General features: G+C 64.5%; 2 protein-coding genes across 7 annotated transcripts; one reads left to right on the top strand and one right to left on the bottom strand.

The window, feature by feature from the left end:
* Positions 1 to 2,613: 2,613 nt before the first annotated feature.
* BMP15 (bone morphogenetic protein 15) lies at positions 2,614 to 5,108 on the bottom strand. The gene is made up of 2 exons (XM_032702030.1): positions 4,762 to 5,108; positions 2,614 to 4,278 (listed from the first exon to the last, which is right to left on the bottom strand). Exons 1-2 carry the CDS (start codon positions 5,081 to 5,083, stop codon positions 3,503 to 3,505), a joined length of 1,098 nt encoding a protein of 365 aa, XP_032557921.1. The 5' UTR covers positions 5,084 to 5,108; the 3' UTR covers positions 2,614 to 3,502.
* Positions 5,109 to 8,338: 3,230 nt separating this feature from the next.
* Positions 8,339 to 20,440, top strand: SHROOM4 (shroom family member 4). Of its 6 annotated transcripts, none has more exons than XM_032702328.1 (10): positions 8,339 to 8,467; positions 11,732 to 11,883; positions 13,003 to 13,134; positions 13,669 to 15,610; positions 15,830 to 15,891; positions 16,296 to 16,892; positions 17,153 to 17,575; positions 17,657 to 17,846; positions 18,417 to 18,689; positions 18,768 to 20,440. In XM_032702328.1, the coding sequence occupies exons 1-10, from the start codon at positions 8,342 to 8,344 to the stop codon at positions 19,035 to 19,037; spliced, it is 4,167 nt and encodes a 1,388-aa protein (XP_032558219.1). In that variant the 5' UTR covers positions 8,339 to 8,341; the 3' UTR covers positions 19,038 to 20,440. The 6 variants fall into 6 exon arrangements, with proteins under 6 accessions (XP_032558219.1, XP_032558218.1, XP_032558217.1 ...); XM_032702327.1 differs by having other exon boundaries at positions 13,627 to 15,610; XM_032702326.1 differs by lacking the exon at positions 8,339 to 8,467 and having other exon boundaries at positions 10,866 to 11,883.
* Positions 20,441 to 23,640: the final 3,200 nt, after the last annotated feature.

Genomic DNA, 23,640 nt, shown 5'->3' with positions numbered 1-23,640 from the left:
ACATGGATACATGGACACACGGACATGCGGACACACAGGCACATGGATACATGGACACATGGACGTGCGGACGCACAGGCACATAGACACACACGGACACACGGGGATACACGGACACATAGACGTGCAGGTACACGGACAGACAGGCGGACACATGGATGCACAGTCACACGGATGCATGGACACAGACACTAGGATACACGGACACATGGACATGCAGATACAAAGATGGGCATGAGGACACAGATACATGGACACGCAGATATGGGGACACACGGACGTAGGGACATGCAGATACATAGACACATAGATACATGGACAGACACAGAGATGCACAGACACCCGGCAGATGGATATGCGGATACATGGACAGACGGATGGACACGTAGATACATGGACAGACACGCAGACACACAGATATGCAGATACACGAATGGACACACAGATATGCAGACACATGGATACAAAGACATGCAGACGCGGATATATGGACACACAGACACACGGATACACAAACACATGGATACCTGGACAGACACATGGACACGCGGATTCACACACATGTGTGCCAGTGTGGAATGGACGCATGGACCAGTGTGGAACTGCACAGACACCCAGACGGACACACGCACTGGTGCAGGACCATATGGACACACGGATGGAGACACGGTCCCTTGTTACCCCCCACCACAGCTGGGGGCTGCCAGCAGCTCTGTGGCGTACCTGTGGGGCGTCTGGAGCCTGGGCATCACTGTTTACCTCCAGCTACAGCCCCCAGTAGGGTTCCTGGGGGACAGCTGCTCTCCACAGCTGGGGGAGCTCCATCCCGGTGCCCCCTTGCTGTGCCTGGCCCAGATTTGCCCCAGCCCTGCAAGAACACATGGAGCAGGTCCCTTCTCTGTCCAATGTCAGCCCAGAGGATGAGGGGTGTGAGGTGATCATGCCCACTTGGGAGGGGCAGCAGGAGGAATAGTGAATGGGTACCCTGTGGAAACAGAGCAAAGTCCCAGTGTGGGGTTTGGGGTAGGGGAAAGAGCTGTGATCAGGGAAGAAGGGGACAGGGATATATTGGCTAGCCTGGAGGAGAGCAAGGGGCCACTGCAGCCCCCTGTGCAGGCAGCAGCTCCACAGGCAAGACCCCTGCCTGAGGGTGGGTTGGGTGTGTCCCCAAAGCCAGGACTCCTGATGCTTCCCACAGGTCTGGCATTGATGGGATGCCAGGCTGTGTCCAAGGGGCTCACATGGCTGTGGGATCCGCAGGAAGATTCCCCCTGAAAGGTGCACGAGGATAGCAGGCCAGGGTCCCTGCACCCTCCACCTGCCTCTGCCCTGACAGCCCTGGCACTGTCGTGAGCACAGTGCCAGGGTCAGCTGGGGGCAGTGGCTCTTTCCTGAACTGCTGCTCCTCCATCCCTATGACAGCACCTGCCCCACCACCAGCACGGAGGAGATCCCACTGCTGGAGCAGCCTCTGGGCACCCAGGGGTACCTGGAGAAAGGACCCAGCCCAACAGGCACAAGATCCCATTGGCACAGTGCATCCGAGGGCACAGAGCTGGGACAGACAAACTCCAGTGCTCATCCATCTCCATGCACCCAGCAGGTCCAAGGGGGCCTGGCAGGAGGCAAGGGTATGGGTTCCAAGCAGGGGCAGCACCAGGCACTGGTATCCAAGGGTGTCCAGGGTTGGGATCATGCCCAGCTCCATGCCTTTCATCCTTACTTTGCCTGAATGATTCAACACACTTAATGATTGACAAGGGGAAATCTATCCCCTTGGGGTCAGGTCTGTGAGCTTCCAAAAAAGTAGAAGATATTCCCCACCCATGACCAATATGTAGCTAATTGGGGACAGGGGCAGGAAAGGAGTGTGGATCTCTGTGGCTTCTTGCTCTGCCAGGATGGGAGAGAAACTTCAGGGCTGACGGGAAGGGGAGCGGTTTGAACTGATAGCACCCTGCCCAACAGCAAACACCCACAGGAAAAAAAACTGCTGAAACATCCCCATGGAGCTTGGGCCAGCAATAACAGATGGGGCTGGATGCCAAGCAAGAAGAGACCCTGGCAAGAGCCACGAACTGAGGATGCAGAGACAGCACCCAGCTGGTAGATGGCAGTGCCACCAAGCTCTGGTGACAAGGCTGACAGCTGCCACCTATGCCTTGCTGCTCAAAGAAGGGAAACTGCAAACACAGGGAATCACACCCAGCAACAGGCAGGTTTGCCTGCAGACACCTTCCCAAAATAGCCCTGGCATACAAATGCTTTAGCCACAGCAACAGACAGCCCAGGGAGATGCAGCTCATTGTCCCCCCCACCCAAATCCCCCAGGACTTGCCCCATACAGGGGGATGTGGGCATCTCTTGTTCCCAGCCCCATGGAGACAGCTGCCTGCAGCCACATCTGGTCCCTTCTGCCCTGGGATAGGTCTGTGCTCCAGGGGAGCCACTTCTCACAGCTCCAGCTTGAACCAGCTGGGATTTACCCCTGCACTCACCCCCCTGTAGTGCAAGCACAAGGGCAGCCTGTCCCAGGAGGCATCTGTTGCACCCAAGAGACAATACAAGAACAAGTCAAGATGGTCTTTAGCAAAATCCATCAATTTATTTATTCACAGTCAAGCAATAAATAGAGGAAAGTCAGGCAGTGGAGGTGCTGAGAGCAGGACAGACCCTTCCGGGAACAGGGACATGCCAGGAGCCCAACAGAGCCCAAGGCCTGTGGGACAGCAGGAGTGCGAGAAGGCAGAGGGACACCACGATGGGAGTCTGACCCCTGGGATAGGGCAAGACCTGAGGCCTGCTAGAGGGCAAGCCAAGGAGCTGAAGGACAAGTGTGTTGGAGGAAGCAGGAGGCAGAGCCTAGCACAGGCAGCTGCCTGGCCCCTGGCACGGGGAGCAGAAAAGGCAGCTCGAGTTCCTCCAATTTCACAGCCCTCCCCAGAACAGAACTGCAGGGGAGGAGAAAGGCTTCCTCCCCCTCTCCAACCCAAACTCCCAGCCCAGTGAGATGCCACTGCAGCTGAGACCAGACAAGATAGGGTGCATGTGAGCTGGGAAGGAATTCCACAGGCAAGGTCACATCAGATCCCGACAGCACCAATGTGGTGCCAAGCACAGAGGCACAGGGACTGCTCGCCCTCCCTGCCCTGGCTCCACCAGGAGACTCCCAGCCACCTCCTGTGAGCTTCGTATTCCGGTTCAGGGACACAGCTCATCTCTGGGAATATCAGGCCAAGCCCCCCTGCCCACCAAAACCAGGCAGCAGCCATGGGGGCTGCAGGAAGGACAGATGCCACGGGGCAACCACCCCAGCACAGGCTCCTGCCTTTAAAAACCCACAATTTACATAAAACGGTCATTGTAAAACCTCCCCACAGAGCAGCGCCGCGCAGGGAGGAGAGACGAGCAGAGTGAGCCCCAGGCAGAGCAAGATAAACCTTAAAGTCCAGATGCACAGGAACAGGCAGAGCCCAGGGGTGCTGTGCCGGGGCAGTGGGAATTACCGGCAGGTGCAGGACTCTGCGATCATGTTCTCATACTCCTTGTAAAGGATGCCTCCGTTGCGCTCGATCATGAGGACACTGATGGGGCTGTAGCGGTAGGGCACACAGGAGGGCCGGGGCACGTTGGCATCCACCAGCTGATGAACAAAGCTCTGCACCACAGCGTGGTTGGGCGCGTGGTAGTCGTAGCGGAGCAGGTGGGGACAGGCGCCCTTGCAGTAGCGCGGGTTGTAGCGGTGGGGAGCGATGATCCAGTGGTCCCAGCCCAGCTGTGCAAAGCTGACAGAGAAGGGGCGCAGGGAACAGTCACTCTTCTCCTCTCCCTGCTCCCGCAGGTAGTTGGGCAGGTCATGAGCCAACGTCCCTGTGTCACGCCGGTGCCGGTGGGGCTCTGCTGCCAGAGATGCCAACCCTGCCTGGGTGTCGTTAAGGTAGAGCAGGAGGAAAGGGCGACTGGGGGACACTGGGGCATTGTGGCCTCCTGCTCGGCCAGCATGCACACAGACATGCCGCAGTGCCAGGCTCCTCATGCTGCTGTTCCCCAGGACCAGGTAAGGGGTGACGTCAACTTCAGCCCAGCCATGGCGGGGACGAGCAGCAGGGCTGAGCAGCACCCCAGGTGCCTCGCCGGCTGCCACCAGCTCCAGAGCGCAGAGAAGGCGGCCATGGGCCAGTGACAGACTGGGCAGGTAGACCACAGTGGCTCTGAGGAGGTGCTCGGCCTCGGGCTGGCCCTCCAGGTGGTAGGTGAGGGGCTGCACATACCAGCGACCTGCAGGAAAGCAGCGGTCAGTGCCCCCTTAGCACAGCACAGCTGTCACCATGCAGCAGCACCCCTTTCTCCCAGCCCCACACAGCACAGTGGAGCCCAGGGCAGCCATCTGCCCCAGCACAAGGCAGAAGCCACAGCAAACAGCAGCCATGAGCCATGGCTTGCTGGTAGCACAAAGGGTAAAGAGAGTTTGGAACACTCCCATCCTCTGCACCAACACCACTGCCCTGGCACAGCATCAGGCAGGACGGGAAGGGGAGAGGGACACACAGGCCTAGTGATATTTTTACCCATCTCACCCCTGGGACAGGAGGAGCCTGGGACACCTGCCAAGGGGAACCCCCTGGGCAAGGGCAACCCCAGCCAGCCAGGACACTATAGAGAGGGGGAAGGAAAGGGGAAAGAGACCCCTTCAGGGCTCAAGCCCACACTGCTGGCTTTGCTAGGCCTCCATGACATCCTTGGTGCCCACCTGCTCCTTACCTGCCCAGGGCTGATCCCCATGGGAGCTGGCCTGGACCAGGCGAACGGTGTTGGTGCCCAGGCTGCGGCCGCGGCGGGGTCGGCCCTCGCGGTCGGCGGCACGGCGGTACAGGTTCAGCATGTAGCGCAGGGGCTGCCCACTGGCTGGCCCCACTCGCCAGCCTGGGCTGCCAGGTGCCTGCATTTGCAGGGCCTGCAGGAGGGGCAGGGTGGGGACGGCGGGCAGGGGGCTGGGGGGTAGCGGGGACTTGTTTGCAGCCTGGGACGGGGGCACAACAAGAAGGAGGAGGAGGAGGCTGGTGGAGGAGAAGAGCAATGCCATGATAGGTGAGTGTGTGTTTGAGGGGGGTGAGTGGGGCAAGGTGGGGCTGGTCAGCAGCAGAATTAGGAAGAATCTGCAGTCATGCTTCTCCCCAGTGGAGAGGCAGAGCTGGTTGTGGGCACCAGCAAGGGGATCCAAGGGTGCTGCCAGCTGCTATCAAGCCAGGACAACCATGCCAGCTGCTTCAGTTTGGCACAGGAGCAGAAAGGTGGGGGGCGACTCTATATGCAAAAGGGGTGCAAATTCTAGACTAAAACCTAGACCAGGGGCAAAGGCAGGGGGACAGAGCCTGGCTACAGGGGCTGTAAAAGTGCTGGAGTAGGGAAGTGGGGTGGCGGGAATGTAAAGTGGGGTAGGTGGGAAGACCAGCTCACTCAGCCCACCTGCTCCTGGCCAGCCTCCTCCTGCAGGGTAGGAGGTCCACCTGCCCAGGGCCCATTTTAAAGGCATGGCCCCAATCAGGGTTTAAAGAGGCAGGAGCAACCTGGGTCTCAGGGGAGGGGGGCTGGAGTCTGGCAGAGTGCTCTGCTGAGGTGAGAGCCCCTCTAGCTCCCCCACCCTGTGCTGACTCTCCATCAGCAGCTTGGCACCTTTGTGCCCATTGCTGCAAGCTGGTCTACACTGCCCCAAGCAGGCACAGAGCCTGGGGGTCTGCTCCCCAACAGCCCTGCAGGACAGCCAGGCTGCCCAGTGCCTCACTCTCCCCAGCTGGGAGATGTATACTAAGGCACACAGGTGGGCAGAGCGACCTTGAGCCCAGCAGCTCTGAGTATGGCTGGGTCAGCCAGCAGTACTTCATTGCAGGCATCACCATGCCATCACCATCACCATTCCATCACCATCACCATGCCATCACCATCACCATGTCATCACCATCACCGTGCCCACAGCTTTGGCTTTCTCGACCAGCTTCAAGGTCTTGCAGCCAGCACCTGCCCAAGGCTGAGGGACTGTGAGCGTGATGCCCACCATCTTGCTGGCATGGGCCATTTGAGGCACTGTCCATCCTGGGGACTGTGGTTACACGGTGCTTGCCTGGGACAGGCCCCATGGGCACACTACAGAGTGGGGTATGGGCAGCTGCAGCCCATGCCCCCATAGGGCAACTGGCGTTGTGCCCAGTCCCATAGGACACTGCTGCTCTCCAGCTGGGATGGAGGGGTTCAGGGGATGGTCACACCGTTTGGGAACCACCCTGTTTGGGTGCAGGCATAGGGACATGGGGGGAGCTGGGGGGTGTGCTGGTGCCTGCCTTGCCCCAGATGCTGCCCACCCTTCACGGTGCCAGTTGAGCACAGTGCTGAGGGCTGTGGTGGGGGTGTAGTGGGAGATGTGTGTGGTGCTTAATGGACTGTGGGGCCACGTGATGAGCCAGGGCACAGAGCCCTCACGCCTGGCCAGGCAGCCCTGGTTACTCATTTGGGAAAGGGCACAAGGGGCAGACAAGCCAGTGGAGGCTGGGAAAAGTCCAGGCATGGCATCAGCCAGCCATGAGAGAGGAGCATGGTAAGGGTGGTGGCAAGGCCACGGGGGAGAGCAGGAGAGTCACGTCAGGGGTGGACATGACTGATGTCACGTGGGTGGCCATACGAGAGGGGCCCTGCATCACTGCTGGGTGGGCTCTAGCACCACAAACAGCCCAGGTACAACCCCACTCTGTGTCCTGGGACACCATGGCACAGGAACAGGGCACATGCACTGGGCTGCCTGCAGCCAGGCTGGGCAGGGTGCAGACAGAGTTTAAGGCAGGCGCTGGTGGATGAGGGTTGCCAAGAAAAGTTCGAGGGACCCTTCCTGCACTGGGGATGAGCCAGCATGTGGTGGCCCATCAGCCTGGCACTGCAAGCCCACCCTCCCAGGCCGTGGCAGGCAACCGGGGGCTGCAGGCGTTGCTGGCAGGGCAGAGCTTTCCAGGCTGGCTGTGCTGTCTGGGAAAGAGATGAGTAAGAGCCGTGGCCCCGGGCGGGAAGGGGAGGGGCAGGACTCCCGGGCTCCCCCGGGAACCAGTGCCGATCCACTCCCACCGCCCTCAGCTGCCACTGCCGCCTCCTTCCCCGTCTCAGTTTCCCCAAAGGCTGGCACAGCTGCCCCTCCTGGGCCTGGCAGGGAAAAGACAAAGGTGAAGCAGGGCCACACTGCCACACGTGCCCTGAGGTGCCCGGCAGGACAGGGACAGGGCGTGGGCCAGCATGGGCAGGCCAGACAGGAGCCAGCAGCATGTGCTGGCCTGCAGGCAGGAGAGCTCGAGGCGCCAGCATGACTGCAGGGCGGGGAGCTGAGGGGGGCTGCATCACTTACTGCCACCCCCTTGCACCCACATGAGTGCTGCCGAACTGCCAGACACACTGTGCCACCGTGCCAGGCTAAGCTGTGCTGAGCTGGCCCTAATGCTGCGAGTCCCTGGTGGCACTATACTGTGCTGGGCCAAACTGGGTTGTTCTGAGCTGAACTGTGCCAGGCCATGCTGTGCCAAGCCGAATTGTGCCAGGCCTGCTTGTCCACGTCAGCCCAAGCTAAACTAAACCGAGCAAAACTGGGTCAGGCCAAATGGAGCTAAACCAGGTGAGGCCCCTGGTCATGCTGTGCTGTACCAAACTGAACCGTTTCATCCCTGTGTTGTGCCGTGCTGAGCTGAGCTGAGCCAAGCCAGAATGTGCCAACCCAGCTGAGCTGCACTGAGCCATGGTGGGCTGAGCCATGCTGACTCCCCTGTCATCCCACACTGAGCTGAGCTGTTCTGTATTGTTCTGCACTGAACTGTGCCAGCACTCCATGTCATGCCATGCTGGGCTGAGCTGGACAGAGTTGAACTACACTGGCTGGGCCGTGCCAAGCTGAGCCAAGCAGCTCACTGCAGATCCCTGGGCTAAAGGGTGGTGTGCCAAGCCAAGCTGAGCTTAGAAGCAAGGTGCTGCGCTGTGCCACTGCACGCTGAGCCATGCCATGAGCTGTGCTAAGCCAAGCCGTGCCACGCCAAGCTGTGCCGCGCTATGCTGAGCCGTACCATGGCAACACCAAGCCGTGCCATGGCAATGCCAAGCCATGCCAAGCCAAGCCATGTCATGGCAATGCCGTGCCGAGCAGGGCCGGCCGCCGCCGTCCCTCCGCGCCTTATTGGCGGCGGCGGAGCAGCCCCGGTGCGGGTCGGCCCCGCCCCGCACTCGCCCCGCGCCGCTCAGCCCGGGCGGGCGGGGGTGTCATTTCCTCCGCGGCGCGGGGCCGGGCCGGGATGGGATGGGGCTGTAGTTTGTAGCCGCCATGGAGCGGGCCGAGGGCCGGCCCGGCGCCCCCCAGTACGTGCATGTGCAGCTGCAGGGGGGCGCGCCCTGGGGCTTCACGCTGCGCGGCGGGCTGGAGCACGGCGAGCCCCTCATCGTCTCCAAGGTAGGCACCGCCGGCGCCGTCCCGCGTGGGCTCCGCGGCATCCCCCCGACACGGGCCTCCCGCCCGTGGCGGGGCGCGGGAGGCGGGAGGGGGGACACCCGGGGCGCGGCGGCGTCGGGAGGTGCGGGGAGCCCCGGGCGCGGGGTCGCGTGTCCCGGCGCGCCGGGGCGGGGGCGGCCGCTCCGCACCCACGAACCCCGCGACCCGCCGCTCAGAGCCGCGGGGGGAGAGCGGGAGCGAGGGGGGCGGAGGGACAGCCCGGGCCCGGCGGCAGGAAGAAATTCCTCTGGTACATCCGTTGGGCTGGCGTCGGGGGCGGCCCCCGCGCCCCCCCCCCCCCCCCCCCCCCCCCGTCCTCGCCGGTGCCGTCCCGCGGGGCGTAGCCGGGGGAGGTCAGCCCCCCTTCGTGTGCCCACCCGTCGGTGCTGCGCCCCCGGGCGCCCCCGGGACTGGGCTCTACGGGGACGTTGAGGGCCACGGTGTGGGGGACCAAAGTCCGTCCCGTCGCGGCCCGGGCACCCCTGGAACGCAGGGGCAGGACCTTGCCTGGGACGGGGCGGACGCCGGGGTGCGGAGCCCGACTGCAGCTGGAAGTGCGGGGTGAGGGTGACCCCCACGGCCGCGGTGTCTCGCCGCACAGGGGGTCACCGATTCCCGGCCCCCGCCGGCCGCATCGCCCTGCGGCGAGACCGGCAGGGAGCCGGGCAGCGGCCGGGGAAGCCCCAGCAGCCGCCTCTCCGCGATGCCCGGACGGGCCCCTGTCGCCGGGCGGTTTGGCCGCCTGCCCGCCCGGTGCCACCATCCTGCCGGGCCGGGGTGCGGCGGGCCGGGCTGGCGGCCCCGGGGCTGCTCCCTGCCCCGAGCCGGGCTGGTTGCGCCCCCGGGCCGCCCCACGCCCTCGGCGGGACGCGGGCAGCGCGGTCTGGCTGGGGGAGCTGGAAAAGTGGCTCCGGTCCCAGCCCTGCGCCCTGGGGTGGCACCGCCGGCGGGCGAGAGCCGGGGGCGGAGGGGGCAGCTGCCCGCGCCCCGACCGGCTGCCGGGCTCCTCGGGGCGGTGGGTCCCCGCGGGTTCGCTAGCTGCCGGAGGAGGGGATGGGAGGGCCAGGGGATGTTCCCCACCGCTGCTGAGAAGGGGGGGGTGGTCCTTGCGGGCCGCGGGGTGCCGGCCCCCGCGCTCCTCCGGCCGCGCCGCCGCCGCGTGTGCTCGGCAGACAAAGGGGGCTTGTTCCAAAGCTCTGTGCATTCAGGGGAGGGTCCCCCGGGGCCACTGCTCCGCCGCTGTGGCCGGCCGAGGTGTGTGCGGGGAGGGGGCGGCCCCCGCCTGCTGCGCGGGGGGCCCGGGCCCCGCACCGGAAAGGGGAAGGGCGTCCCCGCACTCGGTGACACAGTTTGGCCATTCCAAACTCCCACTCCGGGCGGGATCCCTTCCTGTGGCAGAGTCCCACGGCGGGGCTCCCATGGGCTCCAGGCCCTCTATGGGGCTGCGAGAGCTCTCTGGCACAGGGTCCCCTTGAGCACGTCGGGGACAAGAAGGGAGGTTGGTGTGGGGCAGGGTGTGCACAGCTCTGGCATTGCTCTGGCTGTGATTTTTAAGACAAGTTTCTCCTGGGGCAGGCGGATATTTCTGTGAGCCATCTGGTGCCCACCATTAGGGACCAGAGTGAACACCAGGGGTGGTGTTCGGGAAGTGTCCAGGGCTGTCCCATTCCAGGTTTGGCTGGCAGTGCTGAGCTCACTGGTGGTGAAGGCAGAACAAGGGGCTGTTTGTGCCAGATTTAGCTCCTGGGGAGTGATGCCAGGGCTGAGCCATGTCCGTCCTGGTGCATGTGATGGCCCAGATGTGGGTGCAGCCCTGGTGGTGTCCTGCAGTAGGGGGGACAGCCTTTGTGTCTGACTCAGCCCTGTGGCCATGGCAGGCAGGGCTGGGTGGGCACATGGCTGGGCAGAGGACTGGGGTGAAGGTGCAGTCTGTCCTGCCTGCTCTGCCGGTCCCCAGTGGCAGGCAGCAGCATGTCAGGGGGTAAACTCAGGTGCTTCACTGACTGCATGGTGGGATTGGGAGCCCTCGCAGGCAGCCAGAGTCCCTTACCAGGAAGGCAGCACTGTGGCTGGTATCTGGGTGGGAGGGCAGCATGCCTACACAGGCAGACACATTGGGCTGTGCCTAGCCTGGCCATGGCATTGCAGTGCCCAGGTCCCTGAAAAAAGGGGAGAGCTGTGGGGTGCTGGGCATAGCTGTGCCAGGCAGGACCATGGGGCACTGCTGGAATGGGCACGAGGCCTTGCTGCTGCTGCCTGCTTCCCAAGGTGCCATCTTGTCCAGGGGCAGCAGGGTGGCCCCTGAGACCTGGCTGGCACCAGAGCTGGAAAGGGGTGCCCAAAGGCATGTGCACAGTGACTGGCCTGCTAGGAAGTCATGGGTGCTCCCTGTCGCTGGGGCCTGATCGCTGCCCAGGCGGCTGCTGGAGGCACTGTGAGCAGAGCTCGTTCCTTGGCTGAGCCTGGAAGCAGCTGGGCAGGGTGAGGAGCCCATGAGTGCAGGAACCCCATGCTGGGGCTGGATTAGCTCTGCTCTGTGCGTGGCTGTAGTGGCTGGCCACATCCACACCAGGCAAGGGGGCATGGGGCACCCCAGGTCCTGCTGGCAATGGGCACTCTGGCTGCACCTGCTGGGCACTGCTCATCACGGGACTGCCCACACTGCACCTACCTGCTGAGGCAAAGGGGGTGGGCTGGGGTCCCACATGCTGGTAGCACCGTGGCCTTGTGTCCTCCAAGCTGCAGTAGTACGGGGTACCAGGCTCATTTTGGCCATGGGTGTCAGGGATGGGTAGGCATGTTCCAGGGCTCAGTGCTTCCCCTGCTAGTTGTCTCCCTTGGGCACATAGGGCAGGATGGCATGCTTTGGGCATTGAAATCACCACGGGTGCCCAGGCAGGCCCGACAGGGGGCTGGAAGCAGCGGCAGGGGGCTGGCATCCACGCCGGACAAAGGGCCCTTGTGCTGCCTGCACCCGCGGGGGAATCTGCTGGGATGGGACATTTTTCTTTCTCCCCCTTCCCCGATGTCCTTTCCTTGCTCAGAAATTCATGTGACCAGAGAAGGGGGGGAGCCCGGCGCGCTCAGATCCTTCTGTGGTGCCTGGGGTTCAGGCAACTGCCCCTTTCCGAAGCCTCTTTCTCCCCCGGCACCCCGTGGCTGCAGCACATCCCCTGGGATGTTCTGGGGGCCGTGCCCCCCCTGACGCCCCTCTCTGTTGCCCAGGTGGAGGATGGGGGCAAGGCTGCACTGTCCCGCCGGCTGCAGCCGGGTGACGAGCTGGTGAACATCAGCGGGACGCCTCTGTACGGGTCCCGCCAGGAGGCCCTGATCCTCATCAAGGGCTCCTACCGCACCCTGAAGATGATCGTTCGCAGGTTGGCAGCGCTGCGGGGGAGGGACGCAGGGAGGGCCAGCGGGGCTTCGCCTGCCCGGGGGGCTGGCAGGAGCCTGGAGGTGCCTTTGCCTCCAGCCTGGAGGTGCCCCTTGCTGGGATGGGATGGGGGTCAGTCCCCCTGTGGCTGCCAGCGCTCTGGGTGGGGGTTCCTCAGCCAGAGGAGCCGGGGCAGTGCGGCGGGCTCGCCACCCCCTTGCTGGGCGGTATCCTCAAGCGTGGCCGCTCCTCTCCCTTCCTGCCTGCCTCCTGCCTGCCTGCCTGGGAAAGGAAGGAGAGGCAGGGCTGGGCCTTGTAGTCTTCCCCCCCACCCCCAATCTGCATCCATTCCGTGGCTGCATCCTGACTGACTCCAGCTCCAGCGGCACTGCCCACTGGGCAGGGGTACCACGGGGCTGTGCTGGGGCTCAGCATCGTCCATGGTGAGTTTGGGGGCTCTGGGAAGGGAAGTCCCTGCACTGACTCGGCAGCTTGTCCTTGCCACCCTCCTTGCCTAGTCAGTGGATGCTGGGGCAGCACTTGGCACTTGGGGGGTTCAGGAGGTGGCTTCTGACCACGTGCCTGTGTGGTGGCATTGGACACCACTGCCTGCATGTGGTGTGGGGACTGGAGAACCCCACGGCTGCCAGGGGTTGGGATGGGGCCCAGCACAGGACACCCCCCACTCCTCCCCGGAGACAAGATGTGGCTGGTGCTTGCTGGGAATGCTGAGGGACCAAGGAACAAGGGGGGAGGGTCAGGCTTTTGGTGGAGATGCAGATGTGGCCTCAGGGTCCCTTGGCGGAGCTGGTCCAGTCCCAGCAGGGACGTTTGCCCTGCCCGGGGTGTTGGCTGTGGACTGCACAGGGGCCACGTCCTCGGTCCCCTGTTGATGCTGGCAACAGGGATGCTGCAGGCAGGGGACTCTGGCCAGTGGGGTGAACCATGGGATCCCCCTGCCCACTGCCGGGTACTGGCAGGGCTGGACCCTCCTCGCCACTGTCCCCCTTGGGCAGGCGCTGGCCTGGGGGGACAGGAAGCCCCGTAGGAAGTGACTTCAGCCCCGGTTCCTCGGCCTGGCTTCCTCCCCATTCTTGTCCTTTCCCGCTGTTGCTCTTGGCAGGAGGAGTGTGCCCGTCCTCCGCCCCCATTCCTGGCACGTGGCCAAACTCGCCGAAAGCCGCCCCGACGCCCCCACCATGCACTGCCCTGCTGATGCCTTCAGCCTCTCATGGCCCTCAGGGTGTGATGTCAGGTGAGACCCTGGGGCATTCATGAGACTGCACAATGGGAGGGGGCACATGGGGCACCCGCTTGGGTCAGGGTGGGGGGTGTGGGGTAGATACTCACATGCCTGCCCCACACAACTGTCGGGCATCCCCCCTCATCCTTCCACTGCGCTGCCCTTTCCCCTGCCTGTTTACTCCCAGCTCCCGGCAGGAAGGGGCGGTGGCTCTGCCGGAGCTGGCCAGGAGCTGCTTAGTCCCATTGCCCCTGCTGCCAGAGCTGGGAGGTCCCGGGTGGCTGGAGTCAGGCACACCCTGTGTTCCCTGTGCCTGCTCCCCCTGCCAGTGCTGAGGCAATCTTGGTGCTGCCCCCAAACCCAGTGGTGAAGAGCAGGTTGGGGCTGCACTGCTCTGTGCCCACTTGTCCTGGGGAGGGTGTATGTGTAGGGGGGGTGGGATCTCCGCAGAGCTGGGCAGGGGGTGGCAGACACCCCTAATGCTGGCATGGGGCCGGGCAGCAGTGGGCTGTCCCTGCAGTGGAACCCGCTGTCCCGGCACTGCAGCACCGACCGGAGCAGCTCCATCGGGAGCATGGAGAGCCTGGACCACCCTGGCCAGGCCTACTATGAAGGAGACCCCTCACCCGTTGACCAGGGCATGTACCACAGCAAGCGGGACTCGGCCTATAGCTCCTTCTCTGCCAGCTCCATCGCCTCCGACTGCGCCCTCTCCCTCCGCCCTGAAGAGGCCGTGTCCACTGACTCCAGCTTTCAAGGCCCCTACAAGGCCCCTGACGGGCGCTACCTGACCACAGGGGCTGAGCCATCTGCCAGCCGGCACCCCGAGACCTGGCGGGCGCCTGTGCCTCCCCAGCCCCCTGTCAGGAGGGACAGCCTGCGGGCAGCCCCGGGCAGCAGAGGGGACAGGCACCGGGCGTCAGCGGACATGCTGCATGCCAAGGGCCGGTGGATCTCTGACACCTTCCTCTGCCAGCGGGATGGGGAGGCAGAGGCGGTGGGCGGGAGGACGCTGGCACCGTACCCCACAAAGGACCGTCTCTCTGCCGACCAGTATTACATGTTGAGCTCCCACCCGGACCAGTGCCCAGCTGAGCCGCTCCTGGGGGAGAGCATGGAGTCTGATGACCGGCTGTATCTGGATGGCAGCATGCACCGAGTGCTGGATGCCACGACAGCAGGTGACAACCCATTGCTGTCCCCCCTCAAGGGCCACGTGCCACACCGGCACAGTGCTCCCGAGCAGCTGCTGGCCTCCCAGCTCCGCTCCCTCCAGGTGGGCTCCAGCAGCGAGCGAGCCTCGCCAGCCCCCGATGGGCACCGCTGGACCTTGTCCCCACTGCACCCTGAGGGCAGCCGGGGGGGAACCACAGGGGCTCCCCAGGACCCCCCGCTCTGCCCAGAGCCTTGCTGCCGCCCGCCGCCCTGCCACTGCTGCCCCGAGCCTCAGCGAGCCTGCGGGCAGGACGGCCGGGGAACCAGCCCGGCGCTCAGCACTGAGGGGCCGGCGGAGGAGGAGAGCCGGGCAGGGGCCCGGCGGGCCGGGGGTCCTCCCCACCGCTCTGCTCAGATGCGCCGCCGCAGCGACCGCTTCGCCACCAGCCTGCGCAACGAGATCCAGCGGCGCAAAGCCCAGCTGCAGAAGAGCCGGGGTCCCGGTGCCCCCCCGCCTGGCGAGGAGCCGGTGGAGGAGACGGAGGAGCCCCCTGAGAGCAGCGTGCCAGCAGAGGGACCCCCCACCCTGGCTGAGCGTCTCAGCCCTGCGCCGAGCGAGGACGGCAGGAACGCCGGCCGCTCGGGGGACCGGGGTATCCCCACTCCTGACCCGCTGCCAGCCCCCAAAGGGCCCCCATCCCCCGAGCGGGCAGTGCCAACAGCCAGGGGCCGCTGGCGCTGGTCCCCGGAGCGCAAGCTGCAGCCGCAGCGCTCGCCCAGCCCCGGTGAGCTGGAGGGCTACAGCCAGGGCCCGGTGGCCCGCAGCTCCCCACCGCAGGGCAGCGACGAGGCCGTCCTCCTGCCCTTCGCCGACCGCCGCCGGTTCTTTGAGGAGAGCAGCCGGCCGGCACCGCCCCAGCACAGCAAGCCCCCAGTGGGCGATCCCGGTGCCTTCCAGCCCCACGGCCCCGAGCACCGGGACGTCCGCCGCCTCTCCGTGGACCAGCCTTACAGCCCCCCGTCCCCCAGCCGCCCTGGCTCTGCCGGCCCCTACGCTGAGTGCTGCCGGGAGCAGCCCCCCTGCTACAAGCCGCTGGGGAGGCCGGGGGAGCTGAATTATGCGCGGGGCTTTTCCTACCCCTATGGGGTTCCCCTGCGCCCCGAGCCCTGTCGCTACTGCGGAGGGGACCCGTGCCCACCGCCGCTGCCTCGCAGTCATCCCTGCCGCTGCCACCCCCAGCCCTGGGTGCGCTGCCCCGACTGCTGCTGCCCGGCCCCCCGTCCTGGGCGAGAGGAGAGCGACGCGTGGCCCCCCCGGAGAGCTTTCGCCCCGGTGAGTAACTCCACCCGGGACTGTGCTGGGGAGCAGCACTGGCAACCCCTTGCACTCCTGAAGTGTGACCTTGGGTTGGGGTGCAGAGTACCGTGCCCATGTTGACCCTGCAGACCCACTGCATGCCTTCTGCGCCTGAATGGGGATGGGATGGGACGGGGTTGCTGGGAAGGGGGATGCAGACCCCTCTTTCACACTCCCTCTCCTTCCCCCACACAGGAGTTTCCTCAGGATGAGTGGGAGCCACCTGCGATAACCAGGAAAGTCAGCCAGTCTGTCAGGTGAGCCCATGCCAGGTACCGGAGTGCTGGGATGTGTGTGCCACTCGGTGGGGACCTTCACCAGGGAGAGGTGGGGACTGCCATGATTTTGGTTGGGGATATACAAAGCGCTTCCTGTAATGCCTTGTCCATCTCAACGTGGTGCCTGTGAAACAGGAGCATGTGCCACCTTGGGTACACAGTGCCAGGGAGTATGAGGAGGCATCCACAGCAAGGAGGGTCCCTCCTTGCCCATCCCCAGAGGTCTGGGGGCATCTCCAGGGGGTTCTGCCCAGCAGGAGAGCGTGGGCTTCCCCCACCACCAGGGCTGGGTGACGCCAGCTGGGGAAAATGAGGCAGGGGTGGGTATGAGCTGCCGGGAGGTGACAGTGTGTGGGCGGACGGGTGTCTCCTTCTCTCCCCAGTGAGCTCTCCCACTACCAAATGGGCTTCCAAAGGCTTGGCCCCTTCCACGCCTGCTTTGAGAGCGCCGAGCCGGAGTGGCCACCCTGCTACCGGGCCACATCCACACATGACCTCTCGTGGGATAGTGACCGCCTGGCCCGCACACCTGAGAGCCCCCCAGACCCGCTGCACCGCCCGCTGCGGGGCAGAGCCTTCTCCGAGAGCCACCTCAACCTGGAACCTGCCAGTCCCCGGGGCCGCGAACGGAAGGACCTCTTCCGTGCTAAACTGGACCAACCCCGCATCCCCAAAAAGAAGGGCCCCCCGCCTCCCCGCCCACCTCCCCCCAACTGGGAGAAGTACCGGCAGCGCCGGGCATCCCAGCACCCGCCGGATGGTGCTGGGCACGGCTCTGCCTTTGCCACCCTGGTGCCGCCCCGCAGCATTGCTGATGTGGTGCGTGAGCGGTCACAGAGCCTCACTGGGGAGCAGGGGGGCCGGTCCTGGGGGCATGCTGCTCGCCCCCCTGCTCCACCAGGCGCCTGGCCCCGTCCCGAGCCCCCCGGATCACTTCGCAGGACTCCTGGGCCCGATGTTGGCAACACCGAGATTTGCAGGCAAGTGCTGCCGTGGCGTGGGGGTGGGAGTGGGGCTGCAGGTACAGCCTTAACACGGGTGGGCTTTTGCAGTCACGTGGCCCCTTGTACCCTGCATCAGAGCATCCTAATCCACCCCTTGGGGCACACTCTGGGGTTTGTTTGGGGTGGGGGGTGTCCCAACCTCTTTGCCTGGAGTGGCCGCAGCCTCCCTGCCCATTCCTGTCCCCAGGACAGGGATGGGCAGGGGGGCTGACGTGCCCCTGGGGGGGTGTTGACAGGGTGGCAGGGGCTGGGGAGAAGCGGCCAAAGGCAAAGAAGCCCTGGGAGATGGAGGAGCAGCCCCAAAGGCTCATCCGGAACCCGGAGCGGGGCTGTGCTGGTCCCTCTGGGGTGGGTGAGTGCTCTCCACCCCTGCCTGGTGGCCCCAGCCCAGCTGTGCCAGAGGCACTCAAGCCCAGTCCTGGGGCAGCGGAGGGGGTGAGCTGCCAGGGCAGCCGGCCCCAGCCCCGCCGCGTGGACTCAGAGGAACTGCTGTGGAATATGGCAGTCAGGGACCACTCCCTGGCCAATGTCCATGCCCCTTTGGCCCCCTTTGGCACCACCACTGAGGTGATCGGTGAGCTGCTGGTGGCGGGGGAGCGACAGGCCTGGCGGGAGCGTCTCCAGCAGGACTGGCACCTGGAGGCCCTGGCACAGGACAGGTAGGGCTGGTGTGGCACTGGATGCTGTGCGGAGGGCAGGCTGCACCCTGCCACCTCCAGCACTGACCCCTGCCCCCCCAGGCAAGGCTTCGAGCCCATCTCGCCACCCCCTGGGAGTGTTGCCAGCTCCAGCTCCTTCCCGGTGCACTACACTGCAGCAGCCGGCAAAGCTGAGCCACTCAGCAAGGTGACAGCGCTGCCAGAGGTAGTGGAGGGGAGCTCAGAGGATGATGAGGAGGAGGAAGTGGACCAGGAGCTGGTAGAAAAGAAGGTACAGGGACTGCTCGGGCCAACGCCCTCGGGATTCCCCACTGCCCTCACGAGGTGCTCATGGGCACTGGGGGTATTGCAGGATTTTCACAGGGATTGGGGCATCACTGATGGCTCACGGGAACTGAGGGCATCACTAGGTGCTCATGGGGACCAGGGACATTGCTGGGTGCTCATGGGGACCAGGAACATTGCTGCATGCTCACAGGGGCTGGGACATTGCCAGATGCATGCAAGGACGAGGGGCATTGTCAGGTGCTTGCAGGGCCTGGGAGTGTCACCAGGTGCTCATGGGGAGCACGGACATCTCCAGATGCTCAGTGCTTGCAGGGACTGGGACATTCCCAGACGCCCACAGAGTCCAGGGGCATCCCTTGGCTGCTCGTGGGGTCTGAGAAATTGCCAGATGCTTGTGGGGACTGGGGGTATTGCCAGTAGCTCGTTGGAACCAGGGGTACCGCCAGGTTCTTGTGTTCTGTGGGGCCCAGCACAGTGCCCCTACACCCCTGTGCCAGTCCCCCAGTCCCATGGGGGGTGGCCCCAGTCGCCCCTGACCCTTTTGCTCTGGCAGCTGCAGCTGATCGAGAGCCTGAGCCGCAAGCTGGCGGTGCTGCGGGAGGCACAGCGGGGGCTGCAGGAGGACATCAGCGCCAACGGGGCGCTGGGCGACGACGTGTCTGCCCGCCTGCAAGCCCTCTGCACCCCAGGGGAGTTCGACAAGTACCGCCTCTTCGTGGGTGACCTGGACAAGGTGGTCAACCTCCTGCTCTCCCTCTCGGGGCGCCTGGCCCGGGTGGAGGCTGCCCTGGGCAGCCTGGGGCCACACGCCCCCGCCGAGGACAAGGTGGGCATGGGGCAGGGAGGCACCTGCGAGGCCGTGGGGTGTGGGACACCCTGCTGACGCAGCCCGTCTCGCCCACAGCTGGCCCTGCGGGAGAAGCGGCGGCTGCTGGTGGCACAGCTGGAGGATGCCAAGGAGCTGAAGGAGCACGTGGGGCGGCGGGAGGAGGCGGTGGGTGCCATGGTGGCGCGGTACCTGCCCGCCGAGCACCTCCAGGACTACCAGCACTTCGTCAAGATGAAGTCAGCCCTCATTGCTGAGCAGCGGGAGCTGGAGGAGAAGATCAAGCTGGGCCAGGAGCAGCTCCGGTGCCTGCGCGAGAGCCTTGGCCAGGCCTCCAAGGGCTGCTAACCCCCTACCCAGCCTCCCTCTGGGACCCTGGCTGTGGCCCCAGCTTGCTGCCAAAGCAGATCCAGCCCCTCATGGGCTCTCCCTATGTCTGTCCATCTGTCCAGCCCCTGCCTTTTATTTATTTCTCTGGTTTACCAAGCAGGGGAGGGGCTGCCAGTCCAGATGCGGACAGGGGGTGTTGTGCCAAAGAGCTGTCATGGACTCTGTGGCCACCCAGCATCCTGTGGCTCAGCTGCACCAAATGGATGGATGCTGCCATCACCCTCAGAGCTCTTTCTGTGCTGATGGGGCTCCTTCCACCTCGTCCTGGACACCAGCGCCTGTCCTGCATTCGGTGCTGCACCACATGCCTTAAACACCCCCCAGCTGCCTTGGGGCATATCCATGCAGTGCCTGAAAGGGTTAAAGCATGCTTGCCTTCTGTCCTGTCTATTTGTCCAGCTCTGTCCATCTGTCCGGTGGGAGCTGAAGGAATTTCAGCCCCGGCATCCTCTTCCTCTCCATTGTATCTGAAACAATGGCCCTGGCCAGCGGGTTCTTAACCCGCTCCCCGCTGGCTGAGGCACCACGGGGGGCCACAGTGGGTGCCAGTGGGTGCTGTGTACCCCTCTCCTGGGGAACACTGCAGTGGGTGCCCCCGGGATGGTGCCCTGCCAGGGCATGGGGTTCTGGGACCAGTAGACTGTGGCCTGTGGCTACCCCCTGTCACCCATGCTGTGGGCATGGGAACCAGCAGGTCTCATCCAGCCCTCACCTGCAGCTTCTGGCCCAACACCAGAAGTGATTAATAGAGGAAAAAACACATTAAGGATGAACCGGGGTACTTGTCCCCTCCTCTTTGCTGCAACAGCCCCAAATAGCACTTATATGTCAGCCCCTCCACTGTCCATCTGTCTCCATAGGCTGGGCATGTGCCTTGCTACTGATTTTGCACAGGGGTTTCATGCAACCAGCAGCAGCTTGGGGCAGGGGGTAAAGTGATTTGAGAGGGCAGGGTGGGCTCCAGCCACTTTGGTGGCCCCATAGCTGGACAGCCCAGTCCCAGGGTGCAGGCAGCACCCACTCCTGCCCTCCTGCCCCTGCAGCAGCCCCCCTGTGTGGCTGCCCCTCCCTGTGGGCCCCCCTCAGCCTGTTGAACACTACAGCCCACAGCTACCAGGCTGTACCTTGGGATGGTTCCTGGCAGGAGTGAGTGGGGTCGCCAACATTCCCTCCATCTCAGCTGCCCCCAGGATCATTGCTAGGACCAAAGACTGCACCCACTGGGTGCCATACTGCTCTCGGGGTGGGAATCGGCAGCCCTCCCCAGGGCCCTCTGCTGGGGGAGCTGCTGGTGCCCGTGCATTGCTGCGTGCCATTGTGCCTCACACTAAAGCAGCAGCAGGAGCTGCACATCTGTCCCAGCTCTGTCTCTTGTGGTTCATCCCTGTGTCCCGGCAAGTGGCACGGGGGAAGGGGGGGGGGGCAATTACTCCAACTGGGGTGAGCCAAGCCTTGGCAAGCTCTTGGGACCCGAATGGGGTTACAGAGGGTCACAAGGGGCACCTGGAGTGCAGCTGTGGGCAGGGAGCCCTCTGCACCCAGTGCTTCCAGGCTGGGCTGGAGCAGGGGGCAGTGCCTGGACCACTCCCCAGGAGCACGTGGAAGGGGCACCGCACTCGAGTGGCGGATGTCGCGGTGTCCCTGGCACTCAGCCACGGCATCGCAGCCTGACCTTTTGGGGGAGGGGGCGGTGGCCGTGTCCACCGGGGGAGGTCGCAGCGCCGGGCGGGCTGCGGGGTGCCCCGGCTGGCGGCGGGGCGGTGCTGCCCGGTGCCTTGCCCTGGGTCTCAGCCTGCCCGCCGGTCGCTCGGCGGGGTCCGGGCAGTCCCTGCCCGCGCGGTCCCGCACGGTCCCGGGCGCGGCGGCGGCCGCTGGGCGGCGCCGGTGAGCGCAGCTGGGTGCGGGAGCGCAGGTGTGCGCGGGCACGCGCGGCGGCGGGCGCGCGCGCGGGGGCCGGCGCGGGACGCCGGGGATGCTCCGGGGTGAGCCCCGCACGGGTGAGCGTGAGTGTGAATGTGAGCGTGAATGTGAGCATGGGCGTGAGTGTGAGCGTGAGCACAGGGTGAGTGTGGGTGTGAGTGTGGGCGAGCGCACCGCAGGGTACGTGTGTGCACGCACGCGGGAGCGCGGCGGCGCTCGGCTGAAAGCATGCGGAGCGCAAGCACGCGGCTGCGCGGGGCGTACGGGCACACGCGTGTCAGAGCACACGGGTGGGCACGCGCCTGTGAGCACACACAGCTGAGCACGCGCACACGCGTGTGAGCAGACATGCATGTGCCATGTGTGTGAGCGCGTGTGCGCAGGGCACAGAGGGGGGCTCAGCCCCGGCACAAGCACTGGTGAGTGACTGCACATGCAGGTGAACACACACACACACACACACACACACACACGGGAACGTGTCCCCCTGTATACAATGTGCATAAGTGAACGCATGCACACGGGTGGGTGTGCACACGCAGGTGAGCAAACGCATGTGTGGGTGAACGTGGGCGTAACTGTGAGTGGGCAGGGCCACTTGTGCCAGCCCATGCACACAGATAACCGCAGGCATGGGGAGGGGGGTGCATACAGTCATGGGGCTGTGCCCCACAGCCTCATTTAAGACCCCCTTGCCCCTCCGTGCAGGTCCTGCTGCTGCCAGGCAGGACTGTGGGCCCAGGGCATGGTGGCACGGCCAGGCTGCTGGGTATGGAGACCCTCAGTGCTGGATTGTAGCCATGGCATTGGGGGTCCTGTGGATCCCTGCGTGGGACCCCAGGGGAGCTGCAGGATGGTGGGCCCGTCACAGCATAGGTGAAAACAGAACCCACAAAGGTGGGGTAGCCCCTGGCCCTGGAGTCTCTCTACCCGTCACTATGACCTCTCCATTTTACAGGTCCTGGCTCTGTCCTGCTGTATCCCACACACTTTGTCCTGAGGGACCAGGAGGTGGGGAAGGATGAGGATATGGCGGATAGCGATGCTTCAGTGAGAGACCCCAGCCCCACACGGGAGATGGGGATTCCCAGAACATGGAGGTCCAAACCCCACAGTATGCCCCCTTGTCCCTGCTGCTCATTGGAGCCCAAAGGGCAAAGCCATGCATTGGGCAGGGACAAAGGAGCCCTCCCTGCCTCTGGGCATGGCCCAGCAGAGGGGTGGGTTGTGGTTTGGGAGGCTGCAGGACTCTTGTCCAGGCCTGCCTGGTTGCCAGCATGAGGGCCCAGAGCAGCAGTGGGTAAGATGAGAACGGGGGACCATGGGACATCGTGGGGTGGAAAGTGATGCCAGACCCTCTCTCTCTGCGCATGGGGTGTTTGGCAGCACACCCCTACATGTGTGTGCACGTGTGTGCACTCCAGCACACGCTCCAGAGCATGTTCTATGCAAACACAGCTCTGGGGAGGGGGGTGGACATCTTCCAGGGATGCTCCAAGCCCCATCCAACCTGTCTTTGAACATTTCCAGGGATGGGCCAGCCACAGCTTCTCTAGGCAACCTGTGTCAGTGCCTCACCACCCTCATGGTAAAGGATTTCCTCTTTCTGTCCAACCAACCCCACCATCGGTCACTTTGACCCTGGGAAAACTCTCTCTTCCTTTGGAGCCCCCTTAATATATTGAAATGCTGCCCTAAGGTTTCCCCAGAGCCTTCTCATCTCCAGGCTGACCAACCCCAGCTCTCTTAGCCTGTCTCCATAGTAGATAGGTTCCAGCCCTCAGAGCATCTCTGTGGTCTCCTCCCAGCCTGCTCCAACAGCTCCACATCCTCCTTGTGCTGGGGGCCCCAGAGCTGGACCCAGCACTCCTGGGGGTCTCACCAGAGCAGAGGGGGAGAACTCCCTCCCTCATCCTGCTTCCCATGCTGCTCGGGATGCACTCAGGACATGGATGGCTTTCTAGGCTGCCAGCACGTTGCCATGCACATGCAAGTGTGTGGAGGTGTCCACGCGTGTGCTCATCTGTGCCTGTATGTGCCCATGCGTGTGTTGCCATGTGCCCATATGGTTGCACAGCAGTTGTGCACATGTTCACCCATGCCTGCCTGGGCACATGTGGGCACGTGCACACAAATGAGGGTGGCCACGGTGTCCATGCCCACTCGTGCCAGCCTTGTGCCTGCCCTCACCCGTGTGAGGGGCTCACAAATAGACGCACAGTGGCGGGGTGTGTGCTCGCCCGTGCCCATGTGCACGTGGTGCATGTGCTTTCCCATGCCTGGCATGTGCAGGCTTGGGCATGTGGTAGCCTGTGACCACACACATGGGCATGGAAGCCACGCACGTGCCTGCCTGTGCGTGGATGGTGCACACACATGTGCGCAGCCGTGATGCCTGTGCAGGTGCTGGCCCTCGCAGCACATACGTGCCCCGGTGGTGGTGCGTGCCCGCGAGCGGTGCACATGTATGTGCAGGGTGGCATCTCATGTGCACGCCCGTGCCCGGGCTGTGCCTGCCCCTGCATGCGCGGGCACGTGAACACGTATGTGCGCGGCGGCAGCGCGTGTGCGCGCCCACTCCGGGGGAGGATGGGGGGGGGGCTGTGCGCGCCCGTGCGCACGCGGGAGCGCGCACACATAT

The sequence above is a fragment of the Chiroxiphia lanceolata genome, chromosome 14, assembly GCF_009829145.1.
Source record: "Chiroxiphia lanceolata isolate bChiLan1 chromosome 14, bChiLan1.pri, whole genome shotgun sequence".
NCBI lineage: Eukaryota > Metazoa > Chordata > Aves > Passeriformes > Pipridae > Chiroxiphia > Chiroxiphia lanceolata.
The sequence above is the reverse complement of the archived record's forward strand: the minus strand, read 5'-3'. Positions and strand labels throughout refer to the sequence as shown.